The sequence below is a fragment of the Camelus bactrianus genome, chromosome 1 (assembly GCF_048773025.1).
Source record: "Camelus bactrianus isolate YW-2024 breed Bactrian camel chromosome 1, ASM4877302v1, whole genome shotgun sequence".
Taxonomy (NCBI): domain Eukaryota; kingdom Metazoa; phylum Chordata; class Mammalia; order Artiodactyla; family Camelidae; genus Camelus; species Camelus bactrianus.
In genome coordinates this window covers 47754884-47771421 of record NC_133539.1, presented here as the reverse complement: position 1 = coordinate 47771421, position 16538 = coordinate 47754884, and the positions used below count along the sequence as shown (strand labels likewise).

General features: G+C 37.0%; 1 protein-coding gene across 1 annotated transcript in view; it reads left to right on the top strand.

Annotated features, from left to right (window-relative positions):
* Positions 1-16538, top strand: part of MORC1 (MORC family CW-type zinc finger 1) — a 144006-nt gene that overhangs the window by 44113 nt on the left and 83355 nt on the right. The window contains 5 exon segments of the mRNA XM_074363136.1: positions 6364-6443; positions 7124-7197; positions 9355-9419; positions 11621-11764; positions 13973-14127. Of these exon segments, the coding sequence (XP_074219237.1) occupies positions 6364-6443; positions 7124-7197; positions 9355-9419; positions 11621-11764; positions 13973-14127 (518 nt within the window).

Sequence of the window (16538 nt, the reverse complement as noted above, 5' to 3'; positions counted from 1 at the left end):
AGGATACCAAATCCAGTATGTTTAAGATGGCAAATTTAGTTTCTCCAGACACATGACACGAGGTATAGCAATTCAGAGAGAGCCATGAGTGTGGCATGAGATTAATGATCATGCTCTTCAGCAGTGGAAGACACACCCATCCAAGACGAAGACAGCTTTGTCTAGGGAAGAGCCTGGATTGTAGAAAGAATTATTATTTGGGGAAGAGTTTCAGCTGGGTGATTTCTAAGTTTTTTTCAACTTAAAGATTTTAGAAGTCTGTAATTATTTGCGTGTTAAGTGTTGTTTATATAATATGGACTTGATTTTATGCAACTTGATCTTAGGCAACAGACATTACTGATTTTCTTTGGCTTTGACTTCTTTAGGTTTAATAGAGAAATAACTCTCAGATTTATGCAGGCATTAAAATCTCTGCACGTTAGGACTAAGGAAGAACATAGAATGGTCATTTTTGAAAGCTCTTTAAGGGAGACAGATTCGAAGTGTATTTGAAGATCTCCATTCCTCATTAACACTGCTTTGTTGTGGACTTATAACATTGAAAGGAGCCCAAGTGATACGGAATTGGAGTCCTCCTGCTTTCACAGGCGCACCGTGGTCCTTTTTAAGTTATTTAGGGACACTAAGTTTATAGTCTGCTGCTGAATACCCTGCCACTCTGTGTTTCTGAGGTGGTCTTCAGTTTTAGGGATGCTCCCCACCGCCTCACATCACATCCACCTAGATAGACTAATAGTATTTTAAAAGTGTCTCCTTCGTAAACTGTGCATCTTATGTATCCCTTCGTAAGTTTGTATGATCTTAAATTATTTAATCTTTCAATATAGGAAAGTGGTTGAAATTGAAATTTACATCAGCCAAACGTGGATCTGAGTTTTGATTTTATTTACTAATTGTGAATCTTCAGCAATTGCTTAAGCCTGATGCTTCTCCAGTGTGCACTGGGAATGCCCCTCAGGGTTGTTGTGAGGATTAAAATAAAAATATGTTTTATTTTAAACAATGCTCAGCTAAGTTCCCAGAATATTTGTGAGCAAGCAGTAGTTGATATTGTGCAGATGGATAATAAGAAATGGTTGGAATGACCATCCTGTGTGAGGCAGTCTTCTAGGCATTTAGAATTTAGTACAAACAGCAACAAAAAATTCCTGCCCTCATAAAGCTTACATTCTAGTGGTGGAAAAGATGATAAGCAAAATAATAGTAACAACACAACAATAATAATAATAATATTAATTGTGGGTAATTTTAAGTGCCAAGAAAAGAAACGCAAAGTAGATTTAAAAAAATAGAGATTTTATTGGATGGGAGGTTTTGGATGATTATTTTAGATAGGAAATTAAGGAAGGAATTTACTTTTAAATAAATAGCTTCTGAGCAGAGCTGAATAAACTGAGAAAGCGAAAGTATCATCTATCCCTGCAAAACAGATCACCCGAAAAATTTAGTGGCTTAATAATGAAGTAACCATTTATTGTTTCTCAGTGTCTATGGGTCAGTAATTTGATTGTGGCTCTGTAGGGTGGTTTTGTTTTGATATCTCTCATGAGGTGGCTGAGAGATTTTGGCTAGGATTTCTAGAAGACACATTTCTAAGGTGGCTGACTCACATGGCAGGCAGTTTGGTTCCTCTTTACAAAGGCCACTGCACAGGCCTACCTGAGTATTTTAATGCCACAGGGACTGGTTCCCACCAGAGTGTGCAATTCAAAAAAACTAAATAGAAACTGCAGTCTTTTAGAGCCTAGCCTCAAGATTCATACACCATCACTTCTATATTCCTTTGGTCACAGAGGCCAGCCTAGAGTCAGTGTGGGAGGGCACTACACAAAGGCATGAACACCAGGAGGTAAGAGCCATTGAAGGATGTCTTGGAGGGTGGATACCACAGTGAGTCATGTAAGAATTTTATGGGGAGATGTTTCCAGGAAGAGAAGACCAAGTAAAGGCAAGGGGAAAAAGCTAATACAGCAAGAGCACAGGGATCTGGAGGAGGTGAGGTAGACGGCGGCAGATCCTGTAGGATCTTCAGCAACATGGTGGGAAGAGGTGGTCGTATTAAGAATGTAGACTTTTGAGAGGAGTGACATTACTTGATTTATTATTTTAAAAGATTATTGCAGCTGCTAAGTAGAGAACTGATTTTAAGGGGCAAGAAGGGAGGAAGGGAAATGATGTAGGATACCATTATTGTATTCTAGGTGAGAAATTATAGTGGCTTGAGCTGGGGTGGTAGTGTTGGAAGTAATTAGAAGTGTTCAGATTACAGATATGCTGTAGAGATAGAGCCAACAAGACTTGCTGATGGATTGGATGTGCGGTGGAGAGAAAATGAGGAGTCGTGAAAGCCTTCTACATTCCTTCCTGAGCTAAAGCTTGGGAATGATAGCGGAGGTCCCGGTGTCGGGGTCGGGAAAAACAATGAATGGGATTTTTCCCACTTATTCTGGACATAGTAAGTTTGAGAGGCCTATTTGACATCCAGGTCTAGCTGTCAGCATTACACTAGCCACAGAGTTCTTAACCATGCCTCATTATATGTTTTCATGAATGATTAAGGATTGTAACTATTTTACAGTATGACTAAATTGGATAAACTCAAATAATTTAAAAAAGAAAATAATCATGATTGTGACTAACAATGTAGTTGTGATTCATAACCGTGGGCTAATTTTTTCTGCATAAACACAAGTTTATAACTTTGCTTTTCTTTACTTGTAGTATGTTTTTCAACATAAATTTTTTTAAAAATATTTTATTTTGTATTATCCAAAATGTTTTGGAGAAGTTTTATAAATGTGAGGACTAAATGCCAATGAAAGTTTAAATTACCTCTTGGAGATCTTTCTCTGTCTTTGTCAAATATATTGTGTAGTACTCTATGGTCTCTTTAACTATTTCTTTATTGCTGTATACTTAGGGTTTTTAGGGTTTTCATCATTAAAATGCTAAACTGGACATGCTTGGGCACCGTCAGACAGATGTATATTTATGCTCATATGCTTGTGCGTGTTATTTCTATAGAGCATATTACAGAAGCAAATTCTAGGTCAGAGGATAGGTACATCATTAATTTTAATGGTGCTGTTAGTTTACCCTCCAAGAAGTAGAACCAATTTATTGTTACACAAACAGTTGTGTAAGAGTGTGCTTTTGTGTGGTTGTTATTAATAGTATTTTCTTATTTTATTTTTGCCATTCTAAGGAGCAAAACTTTTGTATTGTTTTAACTTTCATTTCCCTCAATAGTTTTCATTGACCTTATGTTTTTAAGCTCTTTTAGAAAGAAAATATTCAAACAATTGGTTTATGTAGAAAGGGGACATAAGCAAAATACTTGAATACAATTTCATTGATAGAAGAGAGTAGGGAAGTAAAAGGTGAAATGTTTGAGGCGTGGAGACCTAAAATGTGGCAGGACAAGGCAGAGTTAGAAGATAGAAATAAGTTGGAGGCGAGACCATAGCCTTTGGTTGTGGGCAAAAGTAAAGTAAATACAAAGTTTGGGGAATGGGTTTGGAAAAATTCTAACCTCTGAGAAACTAGAAGCCCAGTTCTAGATGGGACACCATTCCCTTGCAAGGAGTGTTGCAAGGACTGAGGAACAGATGGAGCTGGATTGATTTCTTCCTTATCCTCCAGTGGTAGTGGTACTTTGGCTCTCAAAGGCATTTTTATCTTCCAGAGTCCACTAGTAGGAAAAAACAATGTGCAAGGCTGATGAGGGCTTCTGATTGTGGACGGAAATTTGACCCAAAATTCTTTACTTTATAAGAATGGCAGACTTACTACCCTGGATTTACAAAGTGATGCATATTTCTAAGATATCTCATATTCTTTAATTGTTGTGAGCAGTTGTAAAATTTAAAATGTCATCTGGGGTGTGCAGATCATCTGGGACCAGATTATCTCAATGCCAACCATGATGAGAGCACATTTTTTTGGTTTTTGTTGTTTAAAATTAAGCAACTAATGCAGAGTTGGCACTTTTTACGCCACCCATACCTTCTATGGCTGTAAACACATAGTCTATGAAAATGCTTGAATAGTATAATTCATATCATCTTTGAAAGATTACTCATTGTTCAGTTTCTCCTTGATTTCACTTTAACTTTTTAGAAAAATATTTGATTTAAATAATTCAAACCAGATTATAAGATTAGTATGTAATTAAAAAAATGATAATTTTAGTATATAATGACCAGTAACTTCCTATTTAAAACTTAGATTTTGCTATTCTCAAAATGTAGCAGAAAGTGATTTGAAATATATGTAGGTTATGACTTAAATGGATAATGTTCAGTGTGCAAGAAAAATAAGGGAATAAACTGAGAATTACTTTGCCTTAGATTTTTTAGGTGTTCCTTTCCTGTGCTAACTGTATAATCTTATTTGAAAATGAACATGAAGTCAGAGGAGAAGATACACAGTTAGTTACTTTAACTTGAATTGTTCATTAAACCATTGAAGTAGATGAATATAGGATGACATTTAGTGTGTTTTATTGTTGTTGTTTTTTAACATTAAGCCTTTTATGTAGTTAATTGGGCAAACTTCTACAGATTTTTCAGATTCTTAAAAGAAAAGGAAATCATTCAGCTGCTCATTTTATTTCCTCATTTCCAATGTATATTCCCTCTAAAATATACACTTCCTCTAAAGCATGCATCTAATAAACACACTTTATAAGTTATTTATTAAATAAAACACATATTAAGTACTTGCTATGAACCAGCGTTGTTCTAAGTTTTTGAGCTGTGTTGACACCTTTAATTCTCGTATCAGCCCTTTGAGATAGACACCATTGTTTTAATCTCCATTTACAGATAAGGAAATGGAATCACAGAAAGTGAAGTAATTTGCTCAGTCTTTTGTAATTTGCACTACTAGTATAGGGGCACACCAAGGTCTTTAACCCAGGTAAATGGACTACAGGTAGTCCAACTCTTAATGATTAATCATGGCAGTGTTCTGTCTTGAGTATATCTGTGCAGCTTCTTTTGAGATAATAGAAGAGTCTTTAAGTATAAACAGATTCCAGCTAACAAACATGTAAATTTTGTGTGACCTGTTTGTATTGTGAAGAATTTGCATTAACTGCTTACATTGTTTAAAAGTCAGAGCACAGAAATGCAATTCTGGATCAAACTATTATTCAAAAGCCATTGCAATTAGCCTAGATTCTAGAGATCGGTCAGCCTTTGCTGTAAAGTGCCCAAGAGTAAATATCTGGACACGTTCAGTCTCTTTTGCATATTCTTATTTTTTTCCTTTTTTCCCCCTAAATCCTTTAAAGTGGAAGAATCGTTCTTAGGTCTTAGACTGTGACAAAAACAAGCTACTGGCTCAATTTGGCCCATGGGCAGTATTTTATCTATCCCTGGTAGAGACTCATTGGGCATATAGATTTAGACTCTCCTCTGCCTGAACAAATGCTTCTTTTTATATGTCTTAAAATGTTTTGACTTCAAGAGATGTTCTACAAGTCCCCATCTACCTCTCACTGAAAATCTGATGGCTTTCTAGACATTGAAGGTATCGGAGAATGGTAAGCTCCTGAGTCTACATGGGCATGAGGCAAACAGTATAGAGTGAGATATACAGAGCTTTGTGCGTTTTCAAACCAAATAATGTTCTGGACTTTTTCTCTCCATGATGATTTAAACCCAATCCTCCTTCCTGGAATCATCTGTAACAGATACACATAGTTTCAGTTGCTTTCAGGGAACCCCTTTTCTGCAGAGCTTCTCTCACCTGTTTTGCTCGCTTTGAGTTTCTGGAGAGAGTGGGGAACGTGTATGTACATTTCCTCCTCCCTGATTGTTCTGGAATGTCTTTGCTCTCAGTGAAACACTGGACCTTGAAAACAGGCTTCTTGAGCAATAAAGTACAAAACGTGTTTTATTTAAAATGATATTTTAATGTGTGTTTCTGAGCATCTCGGAGATAATTGTTTAGGGACTGGGAGAAACAGTTTATCCAGTGTCAGTGATGATCTGGGTGAGAAGGCTATGTATATTAACCAGAAACTTTGATAATGGAACAATTGCATAGAAATTCTTCTTTTTTGAGAAAATTATCCTATTTTACATGTATAAGTGAACATCTGTGTGGGCAGAGATTTTCTTATCTCTCTCCTGAATTTCCCTTGCAAAAGCTAAATTTCCAAGTATTCAAAGACAAATTTGTCTCAGGTATAAACTTTGCTGATGTACCAACTGAATGCCACTTACTTGATGAATTTCTCTTAATAATTACATATCTCTAGAATATATAGTCTTCCTAAAGAACATTTTTGTATCATGTACTTTAAAATGATAATCTGACTTGATTATATTCTTCTTTCTTTTTTCATTTCAGAAAGTATCTGTATGTCACATCATCTTTTAAAGGGACATTTAAAAATGAAGTTAAAAAGGCAGAAGAAGCAGTAAAGATAGGTATGTAATTACCTATGGGCTACATCATTATTGTTACTTTATTCAGCAAACATTAAGTGAGCAATTATGCTGAGACATACCCTGCTCTAAGCATTGTAGAAATAACCACAATTAATCAGTTGTAATTCCTACCTCTAAGGAACTTCATTAACACATTTTCTATCTTTGGTTTTATCTAGTTATGATATTATTTATTATTATGAATATAATTCAAGCTCTAAGTACACATTTGAAACTAGATTGTTATATTTAGAAACCCTGGTTGTCCTGATGATGAGTGAGATCATTTTAGAGACTCGTGTTGCATCTGCTTTAAGAAGGAATGTTCTATACATTCACTCCTTCCACAGAAGGACAAAACCATTTTTTCCCAGTGATCCTGGAGTGACGAGTAGCTCTTTATCCATATTTCATTGGTTTTAGAGAGTTTTCAGTCGGCCAAATGTTCAGACCTGACTTTTGAATTTGTATGTGTACGTGTGTGCCCTATAAACTGTTGTGCATTAGAGGAAGCCAAGGATGGCTACCTGCTCTTGGAATGCATAAAAGCTATAGGAGGAATATAGGATTTTCCGAGATCATCATCTTTAAGCCATTCTTACTAGTTATAGAGATGACTAAAATGTTCACTTAAAAATACTTGAAAGAGTGACATTTTATTATCTTAATTTTGTTTCTAGCTGAACTCACACTGAAAGAAGTACAAATTGAAGCAAACCACTCTGACAGAACTTCCTTGTCTTCTCCTGCCAAGGTGGGACATAGAGAGTCAGTCTTCTTAAATGGCAAACAGTGTCATTTGCTTTTTCTTGTACACAGTTGTCTCTTACCACTTACTTTCTAGACTTTTAAACAGAGGCAAACTCAGAAGATTAATTTTAACACAGATAAACAGAATAGCTGAGTGCAGAGAAAGGAGCAAAAACTCGGCAAGGTGAGTGAGGAGAAGGCTGAGATTGAGAGAGAAGATGAATAAATTGTGGGGTGAATTGGGAACCGTGGAGAAGAGCATCACAGCTCATGTCTTTAAAATGAAGAGTCATATGAGAAAAAGAGAAAATAATGAAAAGCTAGCAGAAAAAACTAGCCTATCAAGTCTCCTTGAAAATATCTTTTCAAATTATAGCTCCCTATGGACCTAAATAAATGGGGAGAGCAAGGAGGAGACTAATAAGCAATCCTTCTTTCCAGTGCTAGGAGTTATGTGCTATAATTATGAATATTAATAACAGTGCTTCCAGCTTACAAAGCTCTTTTCTTATGAGTTGCTCCACACAATCCATAAACATCCTCTTAATCCTTGCGCTATGCCCATGAGTAAGATAGGTTATAAAGAACTATTATTATTAATTATAGTTCGTAGCAACTAGGAAAAAAAAAGAATATTGCTGCAGGACATGTATTGTAAGTTTGCTAACTTTTAGCAAGACATGGTACCAAGCTTTCTACCATGGTGAATCATTGCACAACACATTTATTTGCTTGCATACAGTGGTAGAAGGAGGTGTATGGAGAAAAAAATGTTTCACTTCACCTTTTCTTCATCCTCTTCTACAGACTCACTGTATGAATTCTTTCTGTAATTTGTCCTTAAACTTTCAAGGACCAGAGCTGTGTCTGATAAAGAGCTCTCATATCTAAGGATCATGAATATGCGGTGGAATTAAAGAGTAGCACATGTTAATTCCCCAAAGCTGTCCATGGCTTTCCCCAAATTCTCTTTTATCTTTTTCTTTTCATTTTCTTTTTAAGTTAAATATAGACCTATCTTATTGTTACTGATTTTTAAAGAAAAGTTTAATCTTTCTTTATTTCATCTCTAAAAATCAGTTTCCTTGGCTTTATGTATTTGTGAGACAAGAGAAACAGACTCTAATAGGTCAGGACCTCACTTTCTTCTTCCCTTAGCACTTTACATCTCGCTCTCTCTTTGCTCGGTGCTCTAAGTGCATTGACGGGAAGGGTGGGGATGTCTTTGACCAGCTTGCTTTGATGCTCTGATGCACACTGGTTTCTTTAACTCAGAGAAGAGAGCAAAGTAGAATGACCTCAGCTTTTGACCTCTGAAATTCCTCTAGGCAGTTGAGTAGTTGAATTTGAAGTGAAATACTCACCAACAATTTACCATTTTCTTTTACTTTAAAGTCAGTGAAAACAAGGTTCAGTCAGTGGTATACCCATCAAATGAGATGCCCATCTTTCACTTCAGGTGGATACAGTACATTAAAAGTCTGTTCTTATTTGTGAGATAGTAATAATGCATAATTTCTTTTCTGCCTGACTGGAGGGAACATTCTGGAGATAGGGCAGTGAATGAGCTAATATATCAAATTAAAAGAGAAGGAAGACAGATGGGCACTGGTATAGGACCTGTGAGAGGGAGAAAGTGGGGGGATGGGATTGCCTATCAAGGGAAAGTTTGGGGAGTATGGAACTTGGTAAAAAGGAGACATTTTCTTTGGCCTTTGACAAATTTTTTAATTGTAATCTCCACCCACTCCCGAAAGAAGCCTTAGTGGTGGATCACGTGATTCAGTATTTTATGTTCTCACAGACCAAAGCCAGAGTCTAGGTACATTGAATGGCTTTCCCAAGCTTTCATGTAGTTTGTGTGAAAACCACTGTGACATTACAGGGAGCAGTGTCTCTTTCTCTGAAAAACAGAGAAGACATCAGAATATGTGCAGAAAGAGAACCTGTGGGCCAGAATTTGGTTTGTCTTCGTAGCTTTTGGAACGTAATCATTTATCAAGTATTTATTGAGTATCTTCTCAGGTAGAATTGCATTGGGCACTGTGACCTATCACTATTACCCTTGTGAAACCTTTGGATAATAGGATAATAAATATCAGCTCAGTGCTCATTAATTTAATGGCATTATGTTCTCTCCTAACCAAATGTGCTTCTCCAGGATGTATTACAAAAAGCTTCGGAAGATGTAAAAGCAAAGCATAAGATTCTTCAAGAGAAGCGAAGGTAAGATAATAAGGTTTTCTATTTGCTAAAATCCTTACACTACGTTAAAACATTCTAATTTCTGAGTAGGCAGATTTGGTGATTTTGTGAGTTTCTCTTTCTCAACCTGTGATATTTTATAATATTAAGCATAATATGGTCAAAATCCCCCAACCAACATAACTAATGGAAAGTATTTATAAAATCATATTTTCATGTATGCACATATTAACGTAATGTTAAAACTTCTAAGCACAGAGTGAAAAATTAGTTCAGTGTCTGATTGGATGAGGAAGAGAACTTCCCAGGAGATCAGCTGCCAGCTTCATTTTCTCTGTGTCCTTTACCATTTAAACTCTGGAGGATTGGTTCTAATTCCTTCCCTTTTCTAGCACTGCTTACAGTTTAAGATAGAATATATTTCAAATAAATGTGTCACTTATATATGGGCAAAATAAAAATAGCAAGCCTATATTACAAAACCATTATTTTCATTGGTAAGGTTGACTTGCTGTCCAGCTCAGGTGTTAAGCAAGTTAAACTGAAAGTAATCACTGTTGTCAAGTAAAGTCACACTTTAAAATCCATGATAATTTCAAGAAACAAATTTCTAGGGAAGAATTACTAGTTTTAAGCATTTTTTTGTGAACCATAAAGTGCTGTATAACCATAACTTTCCTCAAAATTTAAATTGGAAATGTTAATTTTGCATTCATCAAAATTAATATTAAATAAATGCCATAGAAATCTTCATTGAAAAGCAAAGGCCTCTTTAAAGTCCTCAGAAAGAAAAAGCTGGTTGTTGACTTTTTTGCCATCATAATGATAGGCATGAAAGGTGACCAACCTGTATTTTATAAAGCCAGTTGACATGAACTTGTCTTTATAGCAGAATGCTTTTTTAAAATGTAAAGACAATCAGTATGCCACGTAACATCACAGAGTAATATCCTCTAACACCCTGTTTTGGGATCCCTTACAAAGTCAGTATTCTTTTTCGTGGAACAATAGTGATTTAATTATTGAGTAGACATTTTTGAAAAAAAGTTTGATTCATACATATTTAACCCGACATGTATATGCATTTAAAAATACGTAATATATGTCAATCACTCCCTCAGAAAGTCTGATGTACTCTGTGTATCATATCCACATAAAAGGACTGATAGAACTTTATCATTGTCCTTTAGTGATGGATACTTCTAATCAGTCCAGTAACTATGTTATGTCAGTTGTAATGGCCCATGGCCATGAATTTGAAAAGAAAAGCTGTTTTTGTGGAATGAGAGGAGCTACAGAATGGGTGGAGAGGAAGAGTTATATTTGGTACTATTCTTGGTTGAGAAAAGAAAATAACATTTGCTAGGCTCCTAATCAGTTCACATTATATTTAAATCATCTCCTCTAGTCCTCTCGGCATCCCAAGTGGCTGGGCAGGTATTATTCCCATTTTTTCAGGTGAGACAGAAAGTTGAAGTCACTCATCCATAGTCGCAGGGTTATTCCAAGGATGAACTTGCATCTGAAGCCAGCTCCATCTTTCTGGTTCTTACATCCAGGTGCTTTTCATGCTCCAAGCAGCATCCTGTTACTGTGGTTGTTTCTATCATTTCCTGCTATGTATCAATTTCTGTCTTTACACTTTTAATGCAAAAGTCACATAAAACATAGCATAGCAGACAGAGTAAGAAAAACAGGAACTAATATCTGTTACCCTTGTAAACTTGCTGTATTAACTTTGACTTATCTTTAATTTTGGAAAAAGAAAACTAAAGAATATCTTTTGTCACATTCCAATCTATGTAGGATATTTGGAGGTGTGAGAACATGCTGAAAATTAGAAATCGCATCCAGTGTTTAGAAACACCTAAATTTTAAAATAGTCAAAATCATTTTTCAAAAATGCTGCAGTGTACTTATTAGACCAGTTAACATTTCACAGCTCCTTTGCACTTTCTAGTTCTTATAAATTTAAATTGGTAAACTCATTTTTGAGTCAAAGAATGCTTGTGTTTGACTGGTTTAATTATTGGCTATCATGTTTATGCAAAATACTTGGCTATACAGAGGTACTGAGTTGCCCACGAGGTTTTGCAAAATACCTGGATGTTTTATTTACAGTTCCTTTAATGTTTACCTTCTGAGTTTAATTATTAACAGTCTGTAAATTGTATATTTTTATTAAATAAAACTTTTTTTTAACTTTCTAAATGTAATGCTAGAGAATTAAAAAAAGCAAGGACACTCTCCCTGTTCTTTGGAGTGAACATAGAAAACCAAAGCCAAGCTGGGATGTTCATTTACAGTAATAACCGCTTGATCAAAATGCATGAGAAAGTGGGCCCACAACTAAAACTGAAGTCCTTGTAAGTATGTTTTTGTTTTCAGAGGCACAGGCAGGATGAGAGAGGTTGCAGTAAGATTCTGTCTGTGGAGTTAGATAAGTGATTAATCATAATGGGAGCAGGTGTCCTATCCTCTGTCCACCCTTCCCATCAGTGCACAAGCAATATTCTGCCTAATTCATAATATTGGTGGAGCTGCATGCCTGCTGTACAGAAAAAGCATGCTTTTGGAAACTTTACCATTTCTTGTCCTATCTACTTTGGTTACATTTTAATATTTCACCAATTTATAAATAATCTAAGCAGAGTGAAGAAATATTAGAAGAGAAAAATCTGTAGCCTTATAACGCAGCCCTGTTAACATTTTGTGCAGCCCTTGTGTGTATGAGTTCCTGCCAGTTACCTGCATGAGCCTATGTTAGTAACACTCTCCAGCCTGTTTGGATTCCAGAGTACTTTCCCAGTGGTCTGAAACTCCACCAGCTTCTCTCATGAATTATGGAGTCCTGAAGAGAGACCATAGAAAAGTGCAGAGGCAGACAGGATAACCGTGACCAGAAGAATGGCTCAGGGCAACATCCGTTTCATCTTGCTTCCTCGCTTCGGGGAATTGGTGGTTCACTTCTTTGTTCATTCAGCAAGTTCTTGTATTGCAATGTCCTGTGCATACACATGCAAGCCAGGTGCTTACCAAGCTCTGCAGACAAAATGGTGAAGACCTACTACTTTTTGCTAAGGAACTTGTAGTCCAGTGAGATGGACAAGTGTATGCATACATATCTTTTATATTGTGTGGGAACAGCAAGAATGATCTTTTAAAACATAAATTAGTTTACTCTCCTGCTTAAAATCCCAGTGCATGTGGAATAGAACATAGTCTTCCGGTAATCTGGCTTCTGCCTGGCTCTGGGGCACCCCTGCCCACACCTACCCTCAGTGCATTCCCCTCACACCAGCAGGCTTCCTGTTCCTCACCCGTCCTAAGCTCCTTCCTGCTTAGGAAGCCTTGACATTTGCTGTTCCCCCTGCGTTGAACCTTCTGTCCTCAGATCTCACTGCTGGTCCTAGCATGTCACCCAGGCACCAGCTCTGAAGTCCCCTCCACAGGAAGGTCTTGCTGGACTGTCTAAGTAAAATTAGCCCTTGACCTCACCCTCTCCACCTGTCTCTCTCTTCACGTACTACAGGACCTGCTGTGTTTCCCACTCACTACCATCTGAAATGATCTTGTCACCCTTAATGCCTGTCACCCTTCAGTAGAGGAGAAACTTCATAAATAGGGACCTTCTCTTTCTTACTCATAATATATTGCTAGTTCCTGGATTGGGGCTAGGTACTGAGCATGAATGAGTCACCAAATGAATGAACAAACAAATATATGTTAGAGGCAAGTATCAGGTGCAAAAAGAGTCTTTTAGGAGGGGTGGTAAACCAAACTGGGGGAAGTTAAGCCTGCTTTCCTGAAATAAATGATGCCCAGATTTAGACTTACAGAATGAATAGTGAAGGGAGGGCAGGGTGGAAGGGGGAAGTGGTGAAAAACATGATAAGCAGGGGCCCCAAATTGGGAAGGCATGACTTGTGTACTGGGCCATGGGCGATGGGAGTCCCTAAGGAGCTAGACTCCTGGGTGTCCTTTCCCTAAACAGCTCATGTCACTGAGGAGAATATCCCAGCTGCATATACCATGAGCCGCTAAAAATGTTAAAAAAAAAAATCTAGTTTATCCATCTAGTTGTTACCTTATGGAATAATCTAACCTGCATATTCCCTTAGTAGAATTCTCTGAGCACCCGTGGAACTCTGCAATGAGGAGAAATCCAGCCTGACAGAGGCGATGAGGATGAAGAAAGTAACTCTCTGGCCAGTGTCATTAAAAGGACCGTGTCAGTGTATCACTGCAAGGCATTGTTAGGGGTGTTTAATGCTAAAAGATTGCTGCTTCCCACCCACCCTGACTCCCCATATAAGGTTATACATTTGGAAAAGGTGTCATATTAATTCAGTAATGATGTATTAAGAGATTTTTGTATTATGGAACCAAAGATACCTGGGATTACTATAGATTTATTTAACAAAATAATTACAATTTGTTAAACTCTGACATGGTCCAGACCAAATAACTGAAGTTATGTTTTGAAAAGTGATTTCAAAAGACCAGGGTATAGTTGCTTTTTCTTTTTCCTCAGCTAAATTTCATATAATTTATATATGTATGCGTTCTTCCAGACTTGGTGCAGGTGTGGTTGGCATTGTTAATATACCCCTGGAGATCATGGAACCATCCCATAATAAACAGGAATTTCTCAATGTCCAAGAGTATAATCATCTTCTAAAAGTCATGGGACAGTACTTGGTCCAGTACTGTAAGGACACCGGGATCAGTGAGTATTAAGTAGTCATAGTAAGAGATACTTAAGGGAGAATTGACTTTGGTGATTTCTTTAAGCCGGAATGATTGCACTGATTCAGGGAACCAGTAACTCAAAACCCTGGAAGAGAGCACCTGCATTAAAAAAACAAGCATGAGGGAAATGGGAAGAAAGTCAGTCTGAAAAGCTTCCCCAGAATATTATGGGAAAAATAAAGCTGCAGATTAAAAAATTGTAAGAGGAGGACAATCACAGAGCATATGAAGTGGCAGCTGATTGCATAGGAACAGGCAAAAGTTTGCTGGAAATAACCTGAGACGCCCCCAGAGGGACACTGTGTGTGTGGGAGTGCAGAGCCCCACATGCACCCAATACCTTCTGTAGCATGGTACTTACATCATGCCATAGAATAATCATCACTGACCCTGGATAACTGTAGATATATTAAAGCTTGTTTTGTATATCTAACAGGTATTGAATATATAATTCTGAAAGATTTAGATTAAAAATCAATAAAATAAATTTGTTTGGAAACGTAAAAAGATAAACTCCAGTCATCCGGAAAATTTGACTTACTCAGATCGCCTCACTCTCCAGAGATACCTGAACAATGATGGTGTGCTGTGCATTAATTTAATGAACTTCCGTTAAGTTATGCAGACATAGGGCTTCATTTATGGAAAGAAATAGACAGGCTACCATGTATTCGTTCAGTGATTTGCATGAAGTATGTATAATTCATGCATATCAAAAAGTATGTCTACCCTTGAGACAACTTAAAATCTTCTTATTGCTCCACTTGAAGTTGTAATTTCAGAATATTTTCTTTCCTTTTGTACCCACTCTTCTTGGTCCTGAAATTTTCTGATACCAGTGAAACAGGAAAGAGCTCAGGAACGTAGGGGGCAAAATATAAAGGTGGAAATGAAGTTGGGGGCACAGATTTCCTGCCGAAGCCAGATTTTCACATCATGGTCTAAATCCTCCTCAGATGTGATCTGTGGACCAGCAGCCACAGCATCACCTGAGAGCTTGTTATAAATGCAGAATCTCAGGCCCCAACCATGACCTACTGGATTAAAATCTGCCTGTTAGCAAGATGTCCAGGTGATGTGTATGCACATTAAAGTTTAATAAGCTCTTCTCTGAATGATACATCCATGTAACTTTTGCTTAGCATAGGCATGCTTTTTTCACATGTACTTTTTTTTGTCTCAGAGACATGTTCGAAGTTATTCTAAATGTAGGAATGACTGCATTATTTGGAAGGTGTGCTTAAAGCTGTAGAAGACATAGAAATATACAGAGTGAGGTGATATAAATCAAGGATCTACTCACTGGTCTTTAAATGCTAGCATGACCCGGTACAAGAGGAAAACATTGAGCATTTGAAAACTGTAACTTCCCTGTCCTCCTATTTTCTCTGTAATCCCTTCCTTGTCTTGCTTATCCTTAGAATAAGGGATTATATCCTCAGAAAAAGTTAGGCATTAAGTTTAAAGGTGATAGGAATGATCTCGATCCAGCCCCAGTTTACTCAGGACAGTCTTAGTCAGTCCTGATTGTGTGGGAGCTCTCTGGAAGTGCCTTTGCCTGGTGCGTGGGTGTTCTCCCAACACTACTCTCAGCTCCAGGATGTCACCTGCCAGCCTCCCCTCACATGTAACTTCCTCTCCCTATCTTTCTACCTAATTTTTCAAAACCTTCTCCATGGATGTAATAAGATTCAAAATAAGTAAATTGTATTTGTATTTTAAGTATTAATGATCAATAACATGTTGATTTCCTCATTCCGTAATTGCCTAATTTAGGCTAGAAGATGCTCTCACAAAGCTGTTCCCCTAGAAGAAAAGCAGAGGCTGGAGAAAGGATAGTGAGCATGTGTATTTGCTCACACACCTCACAGCTTCATCCCCAAACTTCATTATCAAACCGAATCAAGTAATCAAGGTCAGAATTGGTAGTCTTGGGAGCTGTGCTGAGGAGATTAACCTTCAAGGTCTTTGCTTAATTAATTCCCACAGGAATAAGCAAAGTTGTGTAATGCTTGACTCATACTCTGAAAGCCAGTATTACAGGACACAATTTTAATGAAAATTATTTAGGTGGATTTTTTTGGCCTTATAAATAAAAGATGCAATCTTTGTATTTGCTGTAAATCTGATCTGTTTCTATGGAAAATTGGGCTGCTGTAAAAATCAAATCAGCAGAAAGGGAAATGGAGAGGTAATGACTTTGTTTCATTTGTCAAATCTGCATTCACTTTCAACACAATTGATGCTGAGAATCTCAGAAGTATTTTTCTCATCTCTGAGTCTGTCCTTACTTCAGTATCTGCAATTATGTTTTCTGAAGCTTTGTTCATCCTTACAATAAAATGGAAATACTTATCATCAGCTTTTTTGGAGTAAGAAGAGAAGGAA